General features: G+C 54.2%; 2 protein-coding genes across 2 annotated transcripts in view; one reads left to right on the top strand and one right to left on the bottom strand.

Moving 5' to 3' along the window:
* Positions 1–23084, bottom strand: part of MRPL19 (mitochondrial ribosomal protein L19) — a 200443-nt gene that overhangs the window by 87427 nt on the left and 89932 nt on the right. The window lies entirely within an intron of this gene.
* Positions 941–22347, top strand: LOC144949807 (hemagglutinin/amebocyte aggregation factor-like). Its single transcript, XM_078879751.1, has 5 exons — positions 941–1016; positions 10752–10854; positions 19991–20185; positions 20910–21062; positions 22190–22347. The coding sequence occupies exons 1-5, from the start codon at positions 959–961 to the stop codon at positions 22245–22247; spliced, it is 567 nt and encodes a 188-aa protein (XP_078735877.1). The 5' UTR covers positions 941–958; the 3' UTR covers positions 22248–22347.

The raw sequence follows: 23084 nt of genomic DNA, 5'->3' as shown, positions 1-23084 counted from the left end.
GTGTCAGAGAGAATGCAGCCTGTTACAGAAAGTAGATAAACTACAGAGGGAACCACACACCCGGTCACTTATTGTGAGCGTCCCGCAATGAATAAACCAATCGAAACTTGAGTATAAAGACAAAGACACGGGTCCGCCGTGTTGCCTAGCTACTCGCGAGTAGTAGTACCTAGGAAAGCCGGGCACTGCCATCATAGCCAACAACAATACCCGGCTGCCTTTGTCTTCCCAATGGCGATGTTTACACACCGCTCCAGGTGCTCATTTGAGGCTGAGTTTACCTAGGGGAGGCCCAGGACCGATTCAAATAATCATCACTGGGATAACCGGGTTCGTAGTGCTGACCACTACCGCTCCCCCGCCACACACCCCCAACATCGTGTCTGTGGTGTCACCACGGCACTTGTGCCAGGCTAGGTGCACTCCGAGTCCACGTGAAGCGTCGAAGGCTCGCTGGCAGGTGCCGTTGGTTGACTGAGATGGCTGGCAGATGCATCACCTGTGCCTCCTAATGTTCCGAATCGCTGGTGTTTTATTCACCCGGCGCTCCGCTCGTTGTTGTGAGTGTCACTCCTCTGACCTACCGCCTTGTGGGAAAAGTGTTCGCTAATGTAAGAACCGCATTGTAGCGATGAAGCATCGTGTGAAAACCACTCATTAAGCGAGGACTTACCGTATTGAACCCAGAACTCAGTCTGACAAGAACACATTTGAGGTTGATTGTATGTGTACACAAATTCCTTTTACAACAATAAGATGTTTTGTTTACATGGAGGGGAGATTAGTGAAGCAGGCGAATAAATTATCTGCTTTTAGACTTTGCCACTCGCTCACTCAGCGTTGGCCGAGCGGTGGTGCAAGAGTTGGAGATTGCAGCCACGGGGTTCTATTAAAGGGGAGGGGGTTCACGAGGCAGAAGCCACAACATTCCACTTCCCAACCCTCATCCATCACGACCATGCTGCTTCTCCTCCTTCTCCTGGCTCTGGTGGTCGGCAAAGAGGCGAAACCCCTGAGTGAGTGCAGCCATCACAGTCATCAGCATCATCATCATCATCAACAACATTATCAATAGCAGCATCATCATCAGCACAAAAGAGGCATAACCTGCTATACCACTCAGGATGCCTTCTTGGTAAACGGATTGCAATAGGAAACAGCGCTATAGAAGGTTTCCAATGGAGATTTTTTTTAAACTTATGAACGCTATTTTGTTTAACCTATGAGCGATATACGATGGCTTCATTGGGGTATCCGTAATAGCAAACCTGTCAACGCATACGATTTACCTCGTATTCTTGTACATTGAAATTGTGTTTTTAGGTGCAGATGGCATACAGCCATTTCAATACGGGCAACAACGAAAATTGTGTATATTTGTGTTTGTCCCTTGTGATGGGACTTTGTAGGATGAACATTTAGATTTATAAGGGCACGGGGTGACCAATAAGGTCTGAATTGGTCTGTAATAAGGTCGGAACTGATGAGCGGTTGACAGGTATGTAATAGCCTTAACGATACTGTACACATGATAAATGTGTTAAAGCATTTTATAAATAAAACAACTATAACTTTTAATGATAGTGACATATGAAATACAATAAGTAGTGCACTCTCCAATGCATTCGGTCAGAGCTTGTGTAAGATTAACCACCGTCTACCGTAAACACACGTTTCCACGGGAAGTTGTACTAATGGGATTACTCAAGCCATGGGTCGGCAATGAATCGACACAGCGATTAATTCTCAGCAATAATAACAATACAGGAGGTGTTGCGATGTTCAAACACCAAATAAACACCGATCACAAGGCATAATGAAGTCTGCATTAACCACACATCATGCTTGAGGTAATACATGCGGAACAAACATGCTTTTGTAATGAGAGAGCGCCATCTAATGGGCGGAAAGGGGTAACCACATGGCCACCACCGGGTAGGGGAACGTGCGGGAACCATCGAAAAGGTTCCACAAGATGGCGTGGCTCTCGGCGGAGCTTAGCTCGGCGGAGCTTAGCTCCGCCGAGAGGGATATAAGCAGGGGCAGCGGAGGACTCAGGGGTCGGTGTGTGTCCGGACTGCGTCGCTGCACAAGCCTCTCCTCGTCATCGACCACGTGGCAGAACCCAGCGAGGCTCGCCTCTCCTCCCGGCACGCCGGCTCGCCTCTCCTCCCGGCATGCCACCAGCCAGTAGTGGGATTGGGGAGTGGGAGAGAGGCGAATAGAGAGAACGACTCGTTCCCGGCCGCAGAGACAGAGAAGGGAAACATACGGGAAGAGCGGGAGTGAGCTGTGCAGGAATTCTATCAAAAAAAGACGCCAGTCAAGATCGTTGTGGAAGTCGTTTATTACACTTTGATAAAGGTGTAATACAGGTCGTTGAGGCAACTTCTGGAATCCGGTCTTTTATTCAACTTTGCCTTACAGCTTTCCTTCACGCTGCTGACAGGCAGCATGAGAGGGACAGATAGAGAGAGAGACGCACTGCCACGTGGCAACCCGGAGCCCCGCTCCCGCGTGGCCCCCTTCCTCTATTCGTTCCCGTTCTGACCACGTGTCGTCCGTCTTCACCCCTATTTAATACCCGGGTCACGTGGTACGTTTCCACCAATCCTGGTTAGCCTCTATGGAATATTCCAGAGGCTACCGGGACCACGCCCCTGACTCGTCTCCCCATTGGCTGTGGCTAAAGCCAGCAGAACCAATCCTCTACAACCAGCTGTCACCTTTCCATTACGTCAGGGCCACACCCCTAGGCTTCCCCCCCATTGGCTATGAACCAGGACCAGCAGAGCCAATCGTCGTGACGAGTTGTAATCCGTCAAAGGCCCGGATATAACCTCACATTACAAAGGTACACACATTGTCTTTGAGACTGATTGGATACACAGCTCTTTTTCAGAAGCGATATGGCCACAAATGATAGCTCAACTAAGTGGCTTATCATGTGCAAATTTATAGAAGCCAAATACTTGAAAAAAGGCAGGCCTCCTTTTGGCCTTGTCTCGCCACCAGTGTTAGGCCAGAAAACAACGCTAAAAGGTGAACAATACAAGTGTAATGCGGGCGTAAGCGACCTTCCGGATGTGACGTCACGGGGGGTGGAGCCATGTGACGTGGGTGGAAGGTTCGGGTCCTTAAGCGGGTAAACCGGAAGGGGAAGTCAGTCGGGGTGTGAACGGAAAAGAGTGAGGCCACGCGGGCGAGTGAGAAGAGGGAGGGCACCGACGGCCATCGGGAGCCAACCCCGAAGACAGGAGGAAGCTACGGAGTGGTGTGCAGCTGCGGAGAAGACAGCCAGAAGGGCTGCGTGTTAGAGGCAGCGGTGTGGCTGCCAGGTGTGGCGGGAGAGAAGAGGGAGAGACAGCACGAGGCTGTCAGAGCTGCAGAGAGGACGAAGGAGAGAGGAGTTGCAGCGAGTACAGCCAAGGGGGGCTGTGTGAGAGTAACAGCAGCGGGGCTGCTGTTGTGGACCGGGCCGACATCGGGGTCAGCACCGTGGAGAAGCTACAGAGTAGAGACAGCCGTGTGGGAATACAGTACGAACCGAATAAAGGACACTGAGCCAGACATCGTGGTCCAGTCGTTTATTACACTGGTGTCAGAAGTGCAACGGCATGTCGAAACAAGTGAGGAAGAAAGTTAATCCGGCGCCTGCATCGGCTTCTTCGTCCGACGACGACGAACTCCCTCCAACCACGGATTCTGCTGGGGTGGTGGAGGAGAGCCCTGCTGAGGCGAGCACGGGGACGGGAGTGGAGGATGTCGGCGCGGTGGCGGGTCCGTCGACATCATCGGACGCTGATCAAAGATGGCAAGAGATGGCGGTACAACTGGAGGCACTAAAGGAGGTCCTGACGCATTTATGCCATCTCGTCGCGCCAGGGACGATGGAGGACGCAGTTGGTGCTCCGCGGGCCGCCACGTTGCCTGCCCTGCCGCCGCCATTGGCCACGCGGCAAGAAGCCGCCATCTTGCGCGCTCCGCGGCGCCAAACCGCCATCTTGGCCACGCCGCGGGCCGACGCCATTTTGAATTTGCCACCACAACCACCACCATTGGAAGACGGCGGGAAGAGGAGTCGGAGTCGCCACCTTACCACAGTTAAAGAATTTTCCATCGGTGGGGACTGGAGCGCTTTCGCCTGCCGCTTCTTGGCGGCGGTACGCACAGCAAGATGGACCGATGCTGAGGCTTTGGAGGTGTTGCCGACTCTCCTGGACGACGAATCTGTCCGATTTTTCCGTTCCATAACGACCGATAAGAAGGCAACTTTACGTGGTGTTTTTCAAGAAATGGCCGACGCTTATGAGCCACCAGATGATGCGCATCGGCGATTCGCTCAACGACAACGAGCACCAGAGGAGTCGCCCGTGGCGTTCAGGGGTGCGGTGCTGGAGCTGGCCATGGCAGCTTATCCTGAGACGCCACAGGACCTGCTCGAGCCTCTCATATTAGGGAAAATGTTGGAGCTGTCTCGGGATCTAGGGATCCCCATGCCTGTGTGTGGGCATGAGAAACTAACTTCCCGGACGGCTGCTAAGTGTCTCGATGCGCAATTCAATCTCCGTCGCTGAAAACAAGTGACGGCGTGGACGGGGGGGCCCGTCAAAGAAGGGGATGCGCTGGGGTGGAACCCTGCGCAGGCTGTCTACGTTCCGGATGACCGGGGCCCTCAACAGCTGATGGCCGCCTCCGCTCCATGGACGGGACGCGGCGGGCCGAGGCCGCGCGCTGCGCTACCGGAACGGGGCCGTCGGGAGGCAAGGCCTGCGCTTCGGCGCAACGATGCCGAATGTTTCCGCTGCGGGCGTAGGGGCCACTACGCCAGAGACTGCTGGGCCCGCTTCCCGGCTCCGCCGCAGCAGGAGGCCTCGGTACCGGACAAGCCGACTAAAGATCCTCCGAAACAGGCATGTCGGCATGCACCAGACACCCGGCAAGGCTTTACACCTCACCCATCACCTTCGTTGCGCGATCCTAATGTTGTTGTTAAAGAAAACCCTTCGACGGGGCCTTGTCGCTCGGTCACGCAGTGGCGCAAGTTGGCACGGAGAGTCGTCGCGGCCGCTACGGGTTCGCCCACTGTACCGGGGTCTATACAAGGGGTGGACGTACGCATTTTGGTCGACTCCGGCGCGTCTGCGACTATTATTTCGGATGTCATTTTCCATCTGTTGGGCATCCCGCCGGGGGCTGTGCGTCCAGTTTATGGGTCGTGTGTCGCTGCGAACGGGGGTAGCATGGGTATCGTGGGCCAGGTGGATGCTAGGATATCTATTGGGGATGTGTCGGCCTCGGGCGTTGTGTTAATATCGAGATCTTTGGCGGTTCCTTGTTTGTTAGGCACCGATTTTTTGGCTAAGATGCCCATTTTGATCAAAATCAATGAGAATTGTATTGAACTGCCGGGGGGCCGTCAAATCTCGTTTCTGCCGTCGCCCTGGGGGCGACCTGCTTCGGCCGTACAAGTGCAGGCGCTGTCCGTCGCATCTGTGGACATCCCACCTGGTACACAGATGCTTATACCCTTGCGGCATCGGAAGCCCCTGCCTGATCGGCTAGGAGCAGTAGGGGTCTTGTTGTCACCGTCCACCACGATAACAACCGGGTTGGCGTTAGTGGGGGCACAGACCATCGTCCGGCCGGATCAGTTACCGTTTTTACAGGTGCTTAATGCGGGGGGGGAAAACGTCCGTGTTCCGGCCGGTACGGTTGTGGCACATGCCACTACGGCGTTTGCGACGCATGATTGTCCACATAGCCGGGGAGTGGTTGCTGGGGTTTCCGAGCCAAGGGGTTCGGATAATCGTTGGGTTGCTGACTTATGTGACGGAAATTCTTCCCTGTCCATGGAGCAACGTGGTGCGCTGCGTAAATTGTTGTTGACATATTCCGATGTGTTCAGCTCCGATGATTTGGATTTGGGCCGCACATCGTTGCTTTACCATCACATTGAGACGGGCGATGCTGCCCCTATTCGATTAAATTCGCATCGGATGAGTCCTGCGGAGCGAGAACACGTGCGGGGGGCAGTGGAAGACATGTTGGCTGCGGACATTATATCGCCATCTAACAGCCCATGGGGCGCTCCGGTCGTCTTGGTTAAGAAAAAGGATGGCAAATTGCGATTTTGTGTTGATTTCCGGAAATTGAATAAGATATCGGTGGCAGATGCGTACCCCCTGCCGCGTATGGATGACTCCCTCGACGCATTGTCGGGGGCTAAGTTTTTTTCCACACTGGACCTCTCTTCGGGATTTTGGCAGCTTCCCCTTGACGAGTCCTCACGGGAGAAAACCGCATTCCGTACGCCGCAGGGGTTATTTCAATTCAACTGTCTCCCGATGGGATTGAATGCGGCCCCTGCTACATTTCAAAGATTGATGGAGCTCGTTTTGTCGGGGTTGCAGTGGGAGACGTGTCTTATATATTTGGATGATATTATTGTCTTCAGCCGCACATTTGATGAACATTTGACGCGGCTGGAGACAGTGTTCACGAGGATGCGTTCTGCCAAATTGAAATTCAAACTAAAGAAATGTCACCTACTGCAACGGTCCGTCCGCTATTTGGGGCACATTGTGAGTGCTGAGGGGGTGTCCACGGATCCGGAAAAGACGGCGTGCGTCCGGGATTGGCCGACTCCGGCCACCGTGGGGGATGTTCGGCGGTTTTTGGGATTTGCCTCGTATTACCGAAGATTTGTGCCGGGTTTTGCGACGATTGCGAGGCCCTTGCATCTCCTTACGGGTAAAGGACGGAAGTTTGTTTGGGGACAGCCGGAGGAGGCGGCCTTTCGGAGTCTGCGTGATCTATTGGCCACGGCCCCAACATTGGATTATCCCGATTTCGATCACCCATTCATTCTTGATACGGACGCGAGTGACACGGGTATTGGGGCGGTATTATCACAGTCTAAAGGGGGTGTAGAGCGTGTCGTGGCGTATGGTAGCCGAGTCTTGTCTCCTGCGGAAACCCGCTACTGTGTCACTCGCAGAGAGCTATTGGCGGTTGTTTTTTTCCTACGGCAATTTCGACCATACCTCTACGGTCGTTCTTTTATCCGGACAGTTGGCACGTTGGTTGGACACGCTACAGGAATTTTCCTTCCAAATTCAACATCGGAAGGGAGTGCGCCATGTGAACGCTGACGCACTTTCCAGATTACCGCGGCGCGCCCCTTGTAAATGTGCGTCGGGGACGCATAGGTGTTCGCCGATTCCAAACCCCCCTCAGCCGCTTACGTTGGCCGTCGAGAAGTCGGACACTCCGATGGAACCGGGACCGGCTGACGGGGTTTTGAATCTGCCGCGGTCTGTCTGGATCCGGGAACAGATGATGGATGAGTCGTTGGTGTCCTTGCGGAAGCGGTCTGCTAGGGACAATGGGAGTCCGAGTACGGCTGTGCGGCCGCAAACCGCTCTCCGAGATGGTCTGCTTATGTGGCGGGAGGGGTTCCAGGAACGTTGGCGCCTGGTGGTACCAACGTCCTTGCGATTCGAGTTGATTAGAACTCTCCATTGTGACACTCTCTTACATTTAGGGGTGCAGAAGACCTTGTTGACGTTGCAACGTCATTATTTTTGGCACGGCATGGCGACAGATGTCGTAGGGCACGTGCGCGCGTGCCCTGCGTGTGCACGACGTAAGCCGCCGAAACATCCTTACGTGCCGCCTCTCCAGTCGATTCAGGTGTCTCGAGTCAATGAATTGGTGGCACTGGACATATTGGGGCCTTTTCCACCATCGGCGAGGGGTAATAAATATTTGCTGGTAGGGGTTGAGTACCTCTCCCGTTGGCCGATGGCCTGGCCGTTGCCCGATCAGTCGGCCGCGGCCATTACCGACGCCTTTTTGTTTGGGTATATTATGGACAAGGGGGCGCCTGAGAGACTCCTCACGGACCAGGGCAGGAATTTCTCTTCTAAATTATTGGCGGAAGTGTGCGCGGGCCTTGGGACTAAGAAAGTACGGACATCCCCATACCATCCGCAGACGGATGGTATGGTTGAACGGCTGAACAGGACATTGTCTGCCATGCTTTGCCATACCGTGAGCGAACAACAATCAGATTGGGATCTGCACATCCCCGGAGTGCTTTCGGCGTACAGGATGACGCCTCATGCGGCTACAGGGTATTCGCCGTTTTACCTTATGTATGGTCGGGAAAACGTGCCGCCGGTGGATGTGCAATTGGGAACTGGGGTGAAGGGACCTCGTAAACCACTTCCTGAATACATTCAGGACACGGTTCGCCGAGTCACGGAGGCGCGGGAGAATGCCCGCGTGGCTACGGCCAAAGCCCAGGCCCGGAACGAGCGGTATGCGCGACGGTCCGAGGGGGAGTGCCCCTGGAAGGTTGGGGACCTAGCCTGGCTTCATTGTCCACAGGTACGTCCGGGAACCTCTCCGAAATTGCACAAACCCTGGCATGGTCCCGTACGCCTCATTGCGGTTCCCAACCCACAGTCAGCACGCGTCCAAATTGGATCTCGTCGCTGGGTTGTGCATACGTCGCGCTTGAAACCATATGTTGCTCCCTTACATGATGCGTCATCCCCCAATGTTGCCTTGCCGGGGTCTGTTGCTGCTGACTCTCCCCTGCCTGCGTCCATTGATCTTGCTAGAGCGCCTGTCGTACCTGTTCCAGACAGGCCGGCCGTGACATTGCGGGGGACGAGGGGCCCTGCTCGGAGGACGCCTGCCAGGTCTGCGGGACCTTCGAGCCCTGCAGCCCTTCCGACCCAGCTGCAGGCACGGTCACGGGACAAGCCCAAGACTAATTCTTTAGGGACACGGGACGTTGGTGGACTTCCAGCTGCGACAGGGGGATTACCCCCTGTCATTCCTCGACTTTCATCGCGTTCCCGTTCTGCGAGTGGGCCGCCGACCGTCCGGGACGGGCCGGCGACCCGCACACGTTCCAAATCGCTTACGTTTCGTTGATTGTTGCTGTGTTGTTATCTTTTTCTTACAGTTGTATTTATTGCATGCTTTTTGTACGTTCGTTGATGTTAATTGCGTTGTTGTTGTTGTTCTTGCTGTTACATTGTATGCTTAGTGTCCTTTAGGGGGGAAGGTCGATTCGCCGCATTACGATTTGCTATTGGTCAGCCGAGGTCGGCTGGGATTTTTCTACGGGGGAGGGTGGTGTAATGCGGGCGTAAGCGACCTTCCGGATGTGACGTCACGGGGGGTGGAGCCATGTGACGTGGGTGGAAGGTTCGGGTCCTTAAGCGGGTAAACCGGAAGGGGAAGTCAGTCGGGGTGTGAACGGAAAAGAGTGAGGCCACGCGGGCGAGTGAGAAGAGGGGGGGCACCGACGGCCATCGGGAGCCAACCCCGAAGACAGGAGGAAGCTACGGAGTGGTGTGCAGCTGCGGAGAAGACAGCCAGAAGGGCTGCGTGTTAGAGGCAGCGGTGTGGCTGCCAGGTGTGGCGGGAGAGAAGAGGGAGAGACAGCACGAGGCTGTCAGAGCTGCAGAGAGGACGAAGGAGAGAGGAGTTGCAGCGAGTACAGCCAAGGGGGGCTGTGTGAGAGTAACAGCAGCGGGGCTGCTGTTGTGGACCGGGCCGACATCGGGGTCAGCACCGTGGAGAAGCTACAGAGTAGAGACAGCCGTGTGGGAATACAGTACGAACCGAATAAAGGACACTGAGCCAGACATCGTGGTCCAGTCGTTTATTACACAAGGATAATGCCAATGTATCAAAGTGTAAGGGATGTTAGGGGAAGGATTCCCGCCAAAAGTAGGGGGACAGTGGAGGTGGAAACAGTGGAGGGGGAAGGAGCAGGCCAGGAGATATAAGAGGGGGGCTGAGAGGCGCGAAGGGGGAAGACTGGCTGGAAACGGACGGAGAAGGCTGGGGACGAGTGTGGACTGGGGGAAGAAACAAAGGACGAACCCCTTGCAACCTCATGTCGGCTCTCATTTACATCTGGTGGCAGCGGTCGGATCCACAATGGCTACAAGGAAGAACCTCCACAGAAAAGAGCCAATGGAAGAGGAAGCAGGGGCCGGAGACCCCCCAGGGCCCCGGCAACAAGGGGAGCTGCTCACGGGAGCAGCAGCAGGGGCCCCGGACCCCATGGAGGACCCCATGGAGGACCGCATGGTCCACATGAAGAGGGCGCTCCAGGAGCTACTGTATCGGCACCCTATGGGGGGCCCACCGGCGCCGGGACCCCCTCTCCCACTCGTGCTACCGGAGGAGGCGCCACAGGACCCGGAGGCCGACCCGCCATCTGGGCATGAGCCACAACCAACCCCGTCACGCCAGCTGCCGCCGCCACTCCCACCAAGGCCTCCAGGGGTAAACACTCAACAGAGGGAGAAAGTGGCAGGACGAGTGCGCCGGCTGGGGCCCGTCGAGAAATTCGTAGCCGAGGGAGGCTCTCGAATGGTCGGACGAAGAGGGGCTATGGGCGCTGCCATCTGTTCTGGATGACGATGCGCTCGACCCTTTCACCTCCCTTCCCGTGCGTAGCAAGACCACGCCAAAGGCGGCCTACGAGGCTTTGGAGGATATCTACTCGAACATCTTTTTCCCTTGAGATTCACTGTATTGAAATTCATTTGCTTTTTTACATAATTTGTTTGTGGAGATTGTTTTTCATCTTTGCTGTCTCTAGGGATTCACCGTTAGTCGGATTAACTGTCTCTTGAGATTCGTGTCCCCTGATATTCTCTGTTCAGTGTGATTCACTGCTGTGCTGATATTCACTGCCCCGTCCATGTTCCGTGCAGATGGCAATGGACTGCGGTCACTGCACAAACGTTTCGTGAATTCCTACGACGAACCCATCGACTTCTCTTGTCCCGATCACCAGTCCATCTACCTCATTTACAGGTACAAAGACAAAGATCCCTCGTATAGCCTTTAACAGACTGTTGGGGCAGGCACTGTTAGCGAGTAGTAGCATCTATGAAGGCCAACAATATGGCACACGTGGGGGTAGGTGGCTAGCACTACACCCGGCCGCCTTTGTCTCCCCAGTGGCGACGTCTACTACACAGTGCACCAGGTACTCATTTGAGGCTGAGTCGACCTAGGGGAGGCATATGAATGGTTCAGATATTCGCCACTGGTGTTGGTGGCCGTGGGCAGGCATCGAACTCGGGTTGCCTGGTTTGTGGTGCAGTGTCGCGCTAACCGCCACAGCACTCCTCCCTCAACAATACAGCCGCCCACTCACCACGGCGCCGGTGCCAGCCGATGTGCAATTTAACACCACGTGAAGTGTCGACGGCTCGCTGGCAGGAGGTCACGGGGTAGACTCAGGTGCCATGCGTTGATTGACTGAGATGACTGGCTGATGCACCACCTGCGCCCCCCCCTCGCCACTGTGCCAACTTGCTGTGTTTTTATCAGCCCCTGCGCTCCGCTCGTTGTTGCGAGCGTCACTCCTATGCCCTCTGCTGTTGCTGGAGAGCGACTGCCTCAACTGCCCAGTAGCAGCGTCCATTGCGAGTGTCCTCAATAGAGATCGATCTTGACACTGCGGGTCCCAGTCGTCGGCAAATCCATTCAGCTCCATCTGCTCACGTACAGCACGAGTCAATTGATTTTGACAACGTTGAAGTGTTGTGTAAAACTAGTTACTACTGGCAAAGACTAATTAGAGAATCCATTGAGATTGAGAGAAACAGAAATAACTTTAATCGCTCAGACAGCTACAGGCTTAGTGCGGCCTGGAAGCGTATTATTAAATAAGATGCATTACAATTCCTTATAAGGGAAACAAGCACTAACTGATTATTAATGTAGCATAATCACAATAGAACACATTCCAAATGATTACTAATCTACAACTCGCATCGTAACAATAGCCTTATTACTAATCAAGTATATAATTACAATAACCCCCCCCCTCAAATCTTTGCACCTGATGAGTTAATGAGTTAATGATGACGTCACCCTGCTGCTGCTCTATATAAGAACGGGAGACACAGCAGAGCCTCACCATTCTGGCGAATTGCCCGATGATGCTGGATGCAATTACCAGCGAAACGTCGTACTCAAATTGTAAATGTTGTGGTTTCACGCTTCAACACACCGGTGGGCTAAAGCAGTGAACTATTTGTCTTTTGTCAACGTGACACTTTTTTTACTGATTGGCCGTGTCGGGTGGTGGAGGGTTACGACACATTTATAAATAACGCGATCTAAACCCAAAAATCGTTGATTATGAACAATATTGGTCGCGAAAGCCTACGTGTTAAACTGACGAGTCAATCTCTTCACTCGCCCGTGCCGCGCCCGTTTTACCCCCCTCTATCCAACCAAACAAAAGCTGCTTTGGCATGCGGTAGCTGGGCATGGCTGGTAATTCTAATGTGGGATAATGCTGAGTCACAGTGTTCAGTGTGTGGCAACCACTCTTCTTCTGCAGGGTCGTGAGGCTCATGATGCTTTAAAGCTCAATCAGTGTGTACATCAGTGAGGGTGTTTGTCTGCGTTTGGGGAGCGGCAGCACAACGGTTAGTGCGTTGCGCTACGAACTCGGTGAGCCACGTTCGATTCTTGCTCACAGCCAAAACCAGTGACGATTATCTGAACGGGTCCCGGGCTTCCCCTAGGTTGAATCATGAATGTATGTATGTTGAACTTATTTCCCCCGGTATGCAGCCAACCATGCTAATTGACGGTGTCAGCATATGTGTAGTATGGTTCCAGGGAGACTTGACACGTAGTTGGAGGCACACGCTTATTTATTAACACCAGCACCTAACTCGGAAGCTTACAGTAACTGAAGGGGTATCGGCCCCTTCACCCGTCGAGCTATGGAACACAACAGCCTAGCTCACAGCTAGCTTACAGCTAGGTTACGGCACCCCGAATACCCAGACCCCGCTCTTAGAAGAGCGTCGGTTCTGGGCTCTGGGGGCCATGCCGCTGGCTTGCCTGGTCGGTCCTTAAAAGGACAGCGATCCCAGGGAGTTCCAGGGCCGGTCTAGCTGGTCTTCTTTCTTCACTGGTTACAGCTTAACACTAGACCCAGAGCCCTTCGGCTCACCGCCTTAAAAAGCCCTCTCCCCACGAGGGGAGGGGCTGTGGGGGATCCCAGCGTACGGCGAGGACGTCGCTGCGAGCACCTGCTCCGCGTACCGACGTAGCCACGCCCATTGTGTTTGTTTGCCACCCGCGGCAAGTCTAAATCAGGCCGTCTACAACGGCTACAACGGCTCTACATCACCCCCCCCTGTACAGCTCGCAGCCGTCCCGGCTGCAACAAAATAGCAATAAAGATGCATCCCCCCATTTGAACCCGTGTGTGCCTCACAAATGTTTAACAACAACAACAAACCAACACGACGCACCCCGACCGAATAAATACTCCATCCCGTAAAAACAACATATATACAAGAACCGAGGGCGGTCGCTCGCAAGGGTCGCGTTGGCGGCCGGCCTCACAAAAGTCTACGCGTTCTGGCGCGCGTCCTTGCAGCAGGGCCGTCACAAGGGACCCCTCTGGTTAGGCCAGTGGCGGTTATTAGCAGTCCGGGTGTGAGGGTGTCCGGCTCTGCTGCAGAGCGACCCCCGACCCCCCCAGGAGGGGTTGGCGGTCGTGAGCGTGTCACTCCTGGTGCGCTTGGAGGTGGAACAGACGGTGTTAAGTCAGGTGACAGCAGAGAAGTCGTACTCCAGGAGTCGGTGGACCCCTCACATGATTGGCCACGCGTGTGTGAAGTATGAACATGGGGCGCAACGAACGGTTTTAACCTGGAGGGTTGCACAAACCACCGACGTTTCCCCCATCGGATACGCACACATTGTGGGCGCAAAACCTGCACCACCTCCACGGGCCCCCGCCACGGCCGCACCAGTTTAGACGAGGTTGCTAGCGGGACTTGGGGACAGTGCAACCACGCCTGGTCACCCGGCTTCCACCGAAGCACGTGCACCCGACCCAGCCTGAGCCTTTCATTCGCCTTCTGGCGGAGTTCAGAGTTCTGCATGGCCGCCTCCCGCGCCTCTGTCAATTTAGCAACGTTGAATTTCACATGTTCGGCCAATTTGGATTTACTATGCGGCGTGGCGATCCGCAGCTGAGTCGGAACAGGTGGGTTAGGCTCGCGGCCATACATTAGGAAAAAGGGCGAAAACCCGGTCGCCGCATGGGGAGCCATCCTGTATGCTGCCAGAACCCCCGGGATATGAAGGTCCCAATCGGTCTGGGATTCAGACACCTGCTGGGACAGCATGGACGTGATGGTCCGATGCAGCCGCTCCACCATTCCGTCCGTTTGCGGATGATATGGGGAGGTACGAATCTTTTTCGTTCCCAGGAGCTCGCACACCTCGTGGAGAAGCTTTCCCGAAACATTTTTACCCTGATCGGTCAGCAGCCGCTCCGGAGCACCTTTGTCGAGGACATAGCCTTGGACAAAGGCCTCCACAATGGCTGCTGCTGACTGATTGGCAAGGGGCCAGGCCATAGGCCATCTCGTAAAATATTCTACCCCGGTTAACAGGTATCTATTCCCCCTTGGCGTAGCGGGGACTGGGCCCAGAATATCTAGTGTGACGAGCTCGTTAACTCGGGAAACTTTTACGGACTGTAAGGGCGGGTTAGACCCCTTCGCTGGTGGCTTCCTTTGTGCGCACTGGGTGCATGACCCCAACAGGTCCTCCACATCCTTTGCCATGCCCGGCCATGAAAAATCTAGTTGGAGTGTGGCAAGGGTTTTGTGGGTCCCTAAGTGGAGGAGTTGCTCGTGCACAGCCCACACGACTCTCCCCCGCAACGCAGAAGGCACCACCAGCTGGTGTCGACGGGATTTGCCGTCCCAGTGCATGAGAAGGCCCTGGACCAACCCCCAGGAGTCGACATTTTCACCCCCCCGCACGATTCCCCTGACACGACGGCGCAAAGCGAGGAGGGAAGTGTCCTCCATTTGGAGGCGCCCCCACTCCGCAACCGACAACCCCAGCAAGGAATCCCTCCCTTCTTGCTCGATAGGACCGGCAACGGAAGGCGCATCGGCGGCGGCTGCTAAAACCGAATTAGAGCTGACATTCGGAGGTCTGCAACGCCCCGAACCCAGCAGGCAAGCGCACTCAGAGGTGAGTGGTAACCGGGACAGAGCGTCCGCATTGGTGTGGCGAGTGCCCTTACGATAGGTAGTCGCAAAATCGAAATCCTGAAGGATTTCCAACCATCGAGACAATTGTCCCGATGGCTGTTGAACCCGCAAAGCATACTGCAGCGCCGCATGATCTGTGCGGACGGTGAACCGCCGACCGTACAGATATGGGCGGTATTGTTGAATGAAGTACACGATTGCCAATAGTTCCCTACGTGTAACGCAGTATCTTTGTTCCGCCGGAGACAACACCCGACTGCCGTACGCAACCACATGTTCCACGCCCCCAATAACCTGGGAGAGAATGCCCCCGATGCCCGTGTTGCTTGCGTCTGTATCGAGCAAGAAGGGTTTTGTAAAATCCGGGTAACTCAATGGCGGAGCCCCGACTAGGGCGTCCCGGAGCGAGTGAAAAGCGGCGTCTTCCTCCTCACCCCAATGAAATTTGACCCCCTTAGATGTCAGGGCATGTAAGGGTTTCGCAATGGTAGCGAAATCAGCGACAAACCGGCGGTAGTATGATGCGAATCCGATGAAACTCCTGACCTCACCCACCGAGGTGGGAGTCGGCCAGGAGCGAACACATTTCGTTTTGGCGGGATCAATGGCAATGCCTGAACGGCCCACAATGTGACCCAAATAGCGCACCGATTCGCGGAGCAAGAAACACTTCTGGGGCTTGAACTTCAAATTAGCAGCCCGCATTTTGAGAAAAACGGCACGCAACCTCTGGAGGTGTTCATCGAATGTTCTACTAAAGACGATGACATCGTCTAAGTAAATCAGACACGATTCCCACTGCAAGCCAGCCAGAACCAATTCCATTAATCGCTGAAAAGTTGCCGGCGCGGAATGTAATCCCATCGGCAAGCGATTAAATTGGAAAAGGCCCTGCGGCGTACGGAAAGCAGTTTTCGGTTTGGAATCGTCATCCAGGGGGAGCTGCCAGAACTCGGACAATAAATCCAATGTGGAGAAGAATCGCGCCCCTGCCAGAGCATCAAGCGATTCGTCCATCCGGGGAAGCGGGTATGCGTCGGCTACAGAAATTTTGTTAAGCTGACGGAAATCCACACAAAAGCGCAATGATCCGTCGTGTTTTTAACCAGAACGATCGGCGCGCCCCAAGGGCTGGTGGAAGGGGATATGATATCCGCAGCTAGCATGTCGTCTACAGCCGATTTAACATGCTCCTTTTCAGCGGGACTTAACCGAAATGGATTTTGGCGGATTGGCGCGCTGTCACCCGTGTCAATATGGTGTTTCAGCAATTTAGTACAGCCAATATCGTATTTATTTAGACTAAAAACGTCTGAAAATTCGCGAAGGAGGACTCGAAGCATCTCACGCTGTGGACCGGACAGGTCCACCGATCCCGCGCAAAGAGCATCGAGCCACCCCTCACCACGATCCGAATGTGATAACGAGGGCGAACCGGCGCTCACCTGAGCAACAACCGGTTCCTGCCGAGGCACCGGCGTCGCGTGCGCGAGCACGGTCCCCTGAGGAACCACGGCCGTTCGCGACCCCACATTGAGGACCGCGATGAAGGGGTCCTCGTCCCCTTTGATCAGGGTCTGGGCCGCTACCAAGTCGGGTCTGTTGACCCCGGCCCTCGATGGTCCCAACAGAACCCCCCGATCCCCGACGCCCTCCCCAAACGGTCGGCGCAGCCTAAGAGGTACGAGCATTTGAGCTCCCGGCGGTACGCGTACTGTCCTCGCGACCAGCACTGGTACCGTCGCAAACGCCGTACGGACAGTGGTAGCGGGGGATGACAAAAAGGCCATACGTCGCCCCGACGGAAGTTCAATGCATCCTTGGTCGATTAGTATACGAATGGGCATTTTGGCCAAGAAATCCGTCTCCAACAGGCACGGAACCGCCAGCGAGGAGGAGACCAACATCGGGCCGGATAATTTAATGTCCCCAATACAAATTTGCGCGCGGATCTGTCCGATAATGCCCAACGAACCCCCGTTAGCAGCGTAACATGGGACATCAACAGGGAGCAAGGGACGACTTTGAATGGGGAGAATGTTGTAAATCAAATCAGACACAATAGTCGCCGATGCTCCCGTATCAATCAAGACCCGTACCTCGACCCCATCAATATGTCCCACAACAACCGACGACCCCGACGACGCGGCAACAACACGATGAGCCAACTCGGACCACTGGGTCGGTTGGACCGCACACTCCATGGAGGTACGTTTTGGCGTGACAATGGATAATTTCTGACCCCCGTTCGTTGCGGTGTGTGAGTGAGAGGCAGGTGTGTGGGTGGGCCAATCATGTGGGGTGCCACGACTCGCCGGATTTTGCTGGGGAGACTTGGGTCGAGGTGCGACGTCCTGGCGAGGCGTCGCACCACGCTGCCGAGGAGCCCGGCATCCTGATGCCACATGGCCCTGGAGGCCACAGTTGTAGCAGCGCGTGAGTGTTGCTGATGGCTTGGGCTGATCCCGACGGCTCGGTCCGTCCCGAGCTGGCCGTACTCCGGACCTCCACTCCGTCGGGTGATCCACAGCGCAGATGTCTTCCGCTGGGAGGGCGGATGCAGCCACGGTATGGCTGGCCGTTGCTTTGCTGGCCTTCCGACGTTGGGCCAGCAGGTTGGCATGGATGTGCCGGGCGGCCGTCAACGAACACATTTCCGCGTCGTCCTCAGCCAAGACGACAATGTCCAAATCATCGGCCACCAGCAGTAGCTTTTCCGTGACCATGGCGTCCACCCCATCCTCGTCCATCCGTGGAAAAGCCGTTTTCGCCAGGGCCAGGAGAGCCGTGCGGTACGCCAGGGCCGACTCCTTGGCGCCCCGCTGGCGATCGTAAAACAGCTGGCGACAGTCCGAGGGTGGTCCATAGACCACGGCGAGGAGTTGCAGCGCCATTTGCAGCGTGGCGCGTTTCGCCCTTGGTGCCGAGGTGAGAGTGGCGAGGGCATCGCTGTCAAGCATCGCCGGCAGCGCACGCAACGCCTCGTCATCGGTCCATTTCGCCATCTTTTGATGGGCGAGGAAGCGCCTCCGGAAGCCACCCCAGTCGCCTTCTCCTCCCACGAATTCCTTGAGAGGTGGCAGTCGCTGTTGCAGCGCAGCGTCCGTAGGCGAAAAACGCTCTCCGTCACTCCGTGCAGCTTTGGCGGGCTGGGCGCGTGGCAACGGCGGTTGCTGTGGTGACGTTCCGTTGTCCGCCGCTGCCGACGTGGCTTGTGGTTGGTGAGTATCGGCCACGTGAGGTAGCCCTGCCTCGCCGTCAGCCTGCACTGTACTTATGGCGGGAACTTCAAACTCAGCGTCCTTGGAAATGGCGGGAAGCGGCATCTTATGCCGGCTGCCATCGGCCCGCGCAGCTCCACCCAGCCGGGTAATTTCTTCCAGCGTCGCGGCTGCAGTATACAGCAATTCGGCCAGTCGAGAGTGTGCCAGCCGCAGTCCTTCAGGCGACGGTCCCCACTCGTCCTGACGCTGCGGTGTAGGTGGACTTGGCTCCTGCTGCTCGGGTCCGCCCGCAGCCATCTCTGGCTCGAAGTCGGCCATGGTTTCCTCCGCCTCCGTCTCTCTGGTACGAGCTGTGCATCGCGTCTCCATCCTTGTAGAACCACTCCTGACACCAGATGTAGTATGGTTCCAGGGAGACTTGACACGTAGTTGGAGGCACACGCTTATTTATTAACACCAGCACCTAACTCGGAAGCTTACAGTAACTGAAGGGGTATCGGCCCCTTCACCCGTCTAGCTATGGAACACAACAGCCTAGCTCACAGCTAGCTTACAGCTAGGTTACGGCACCCCGAATACCCAGACTCCGCTCTTAGAAGAGCGTCGGTTCTGGGCTCTGGGGGCCACGCCGCTGGCTTGCCTGGTCGGTCCTTAAAAGGACAGCGATCCCAGGGAGTTCCAGGGCCGGTCTAGCTGGTCTTCTTTCTTCACTGGTTACAGCTTAACACTAGACCCAGAGCCCTTCGGCTCACCGCCTTAAAAAGCCCTCTCCCCCCGAGGGGAGGGGCTGTGGGGGATCCCAGCGTACGGCGAGGACGTCGCTGCGAGCACCTGCTCCGCGTACCGACGTAGCCACGCCCATTGTGTTTGTTTGCCACCCGCGGCAAGTCTAAATCAGGCCGTCTACAACGGCTCTACATATGTACCTGGTGTCATAATCGCCACTTGAGAGACAAAGGTGGCCGAGCGTGGTGCTGGCCACCCATCCCCTCGAGGTATGTATGTATGTTGAACGTTTTTTTCACCGTATGAGGCCAACCGTGCTAATCGGAGGTGCGGGGGAAGGACAACAAACTAAATTCAAAACGCATTTCTAAAGAAATTAGTTTTCAATCGAGATGATTTAAAATTGATTGCATAGGGGCCGTCCATAAATGACGTCACGCGATTTTGGACGATTTTTGACCCCCCCCCCCCCAGTCACACGGCGTCACAAAACGTCAGACCCCCCCTCAAATAATACGTTACAAAGCTCGCCCCCCCCCTAAAAAAAATATAACATGCTTCAAATCGCTTTAAACTATTGTCATTGTAGTGCGTATTTAATGTGGCGCTGCACTCTGATGTTGTAGGAGAAAACATTTATTAAAAAGTCTATTTTATTAAGTAGAACGTGTTGTCTATATTTATTTAAAGTTGCGCATTTTGATGTGACGTCACATTTCTCAACCCCCCCTCCCCTTCGTTACACATCGTCACAAATGTCTGAGCCCCCCCCTAGATGCGTGACGTCATTTATGGACGGTCCCATAGCTCTAGTGCCTTCCTAATATTGGATGGAAGGGCGTTCTAGACGATCGCAGAAAGTGCGTGATGCAGTGACAAGAGTCTTTGTTGGATGGTTGGCCACCAGTCGTGTTCAAGGATACACGGGGGATCTTTGTCTTTGTCTAGCATCGAAAACAGATATTTCAAGGACCGGCTGTGGGACTTCTACTGCAAGCCGACATTCGACACGAGCCACCCCATCTCCCCTCAAAAGGGCAACTACGTGAACGATTTCGACGGGGAGGTTAACTTCACCTGCCCCGTCAACTCCGTGGTCACGGCTATAGGGAGCTACCATGACAACTGGGCGGAGGATCGCAGGTGAGGTTCTGGACACCTGTGGAAAAAGACCCCCACAGCTCATCGGATTTCGAAGTAAAAATTCCGATAAATAAAGATTCTGAGGTTGGCGCTTTAAATAAAGTAACACCCTGATTCATGCCCTCTCGTTTTGCATACTTTCGATATAACGTAACTCAAACTTACTGATACCCAGTCCATTTTACGCATACCGTGTAACCTTGCTATAAGCTGCTGCCTCCACAGCACTGAATTACTGCATGCGGAGTGCACAGCCACCACACAAGCGGTCGTCCTCAGGTGGGGAAAAAGGACGACCGCTTGTGTGGCGATCGAAACGTCGTGATCTATTATTATTATTTTTCTACGTGACTTTACCTGGTTTTTTTGGTTATTTTTCTTTGAACCTATCTACGTGACTTCACCGAAAGACCCAAAGAATATCAATTCCTGCAGTCACGAAAGCTTTAAGTCAAGATTTAATCCATACGTTATTTGCACGTTTGTCTGCACTGTCCATGTACCGTTCACCTTTTGGCGTTGTTCTCTGGTCTACTACTGGTGCGGAGACAAGGCCACGCGTGTTTGCATATTTTACCACACGCATGATGTATGGTGAATGCAGACTCGATGATGCCTTGCAATAATGAGTGTGTCTATTCGGTGTTTGAACGCCTCGCGCCTGCTTTGTTATAGCTGGAAAGGGTAAAGCCGAATTATTTATTAGCGATCGTGACCTTGACAGATGGAAGTTCACCTGCACCATGCAGGCCGGCGTCTGCATGGATGTGTGCCAGTGGACAGACTACCTCAACGACTTCCACTCGCTGCTCTTCTGGGTCGCCCCGGACGTCCATTACCTGACCGGGGTGCACAGCTACCACTGCAATGTCGCCGAGTGAGTGCATCCATCGCCCCTGGGGTTCAATGTTAAAAGCTCCCACAGGATTCAACGTTAAAGGCTCCCAATGGCGTTCGACGTTAAAGGCTCCCATGGCGTTCAACGTTAAAGGTTCCCATGGCGTTCAATGTTAAAGGCTCCAATGGCGTTCAATGTTAAAGGTTCCCATGGCGTTCAATGTTAAAGGCTCCCAATGGAGTTCAACGTTAAAGGTTCCCATGGCGTTCAACGTTAAAGGCTCCAATGGCGTTCAATGTTAAAGGCCACTGGGCGGCAGGGTGGCGGCACAGTGGTCACGTTCGTGCATCACAGCATGACGGGTGCCTGGGTTCAAATTCCCCACTTAGTCGGCCTTTTTGTGTTGCGTTTATATGGTCTCTGACATGTTCTGCAGACTGTGTGAGTTAGTAATGGGGGAGCGGTAGTGTAGTGGTGAGCACACTTCGCTACAAACCCGGCGACCCGAGTTTGAATCCCGCTCACGGCCAATACCAGTGACAATTATCTGAACCGGTTCTGGGCCTCTCCTATGTCGACTCAGCCTAAAATGAGTACCTGGTGCGGTGTGTAAACATCGTCACGTGCGTGACAAAGGCGGCCGAGCGTGGTGCTGGCCACCCACCCCCTCGTGTGCCGTGCCGGCCTTCATGGGTACTCGCTAAAAGCACTTGCCCCAACAGTCTGTTAAGGCTATACGGGAGATCTTTGTGAGTAAATGATTGGTGGCGCAGTGGTTAGCGCGCTGCGCTACGAACCCGGCAGCCCGAGTTCGAATCCCGCTCACGGCCAACGCCAGTGATGATGAATCTGAACCTCTCTTAGGTCGACTCAGCCCCAAACGAGTGTCTCCCAAGCCTGCTGGGCTATGAGGTTGCCATCGCCGCATTCATGGCCACTGCGCTCTACTCTCACGTGGTATACACACTCAGTGATGGAGTTGGCCAAACATCCCAATGTAGGGCGTCCCCGTGCCTCAATGTAAATAATCAGAATCTTTAGACTCGAGGAGGAATCTGATAAGCTATGAAGCTCTTTATCACAGATATCCAGAGGGGTACGGGGTCAGTAAGGATAAATGTGCGTGTGCAATCTTATTTATTTGCTTTCTATTCTCATGCCTACAGAGACCGCCGCTGGAAATTCCAGTACTGCTCCAAGGTGTCGTGCAGAACCAGCTACTAAGCATCGGGTGGTCAGGGATGATGCAGTGGAGTTTATTTCTATAAATGCGCTCTTACTTTTCATGGCATTTGTCGCGTGCATTAACTGTTATGCATCACAGCTTTTCAACTTGCACCGAGCGTCTTATGAGGTTGGTTCAAAGTTAAGGAGCACTTTTGTTTCTTATAAACGTTGAAAACAAAGTGGAAGTGCGTAAATCTGACACTCAATTGATAGCAATGTTATAAATATAAAACATTAAACAAAACATTAAACGCATGGGCAGATTTATGAGCACAGTTCAGTATCAGGCTGCTCATTATGTTCGACAAAATGTGAAAGTGTAACCGATTTAACCCTGTTTTTTAAAAGCGTTCTGCTACGTATACGTATTTGTCCCGTCGGTGTTGAGATGCCTTGATGTCAAATGAGTGGAAGTTTTTAGTAGCGTGCCTTTGCTTTCACATGATCGACACTCTACCGAACTCACTGCTCAACCACACATCTGCAACAGAGACACGCATCAGCAAACTCGTGCAAATGTCAGCTTCATCACACGACGCTTGCTGTCCCCTCCAATAAAAGTTTGCTGCCATCTTGGAAACACCAAGACTGCTTTGTACAGCTGTGGTGTACTAACTACAGAGGAGTTGCCAAATGTTGCAACTACGAAGCCACAAAGCTTCAGTGGCTCACCCACCGCTCCCTACTGTCTCCACATGGACATGCATAACCAAACTGCGCAGTCAACTTCCTGTAAATTTCTAAATAATCACAAACTGCTCCACGCGCCTGATGATTGGTCAAGTGGCCTTGATTGTAACATCGATTGTACCGATTCAAATTAAAATAGGATGT

Source organism: Lampetra fluviatilis, chromosome 55 (assembly GCF_964198595.1).
Source record: "Lampetra fluviatilis chromosome 55, kcLamFluv1.1, whole genome shotgun sequence".
NCBI classification, from domain to species: domain Eukaryota; kingdom Metazoa; phylum Chordata; class Hyperoartia; order Petromyzontiformes; family Petromyzontidae; genus Lampetra; species Lampetra fluviatilis.
The sequence above is the reverse complement of the archived record's forward strand: the minus strand, read 5'-3'. Positions and strand labels throughout refer to the sequence as shown.

What these genes read in the sequence shown, in the direction of transcription:
- LOC144949807 (XM_078879751.1), top strand. Translation starts at nt 959, where the DNA reads ATGCTGCTTCTCCTCCTTCTCCTGGCTCTGGTGGTCGGCAAAGAGGCG. An exon ending in CAAAGAGGCGAAACCCCTGA is followed by an intron (nt 1,017 to 10,751) that starts GTGAGTGCAGCC and finishes TGTTCCGTGCAG; the next exon opens with ATGGCAATGGACTGCGGTCA. An exon ending in TACCACTGCAATGTCGCCGA is followed by an intron (nt 21,063 to 22,189) that starts GTGAGTGCATCC and finishes TCATGCCTACAG; the next exon opens with AGACCGCCGCTGGAAATTCC.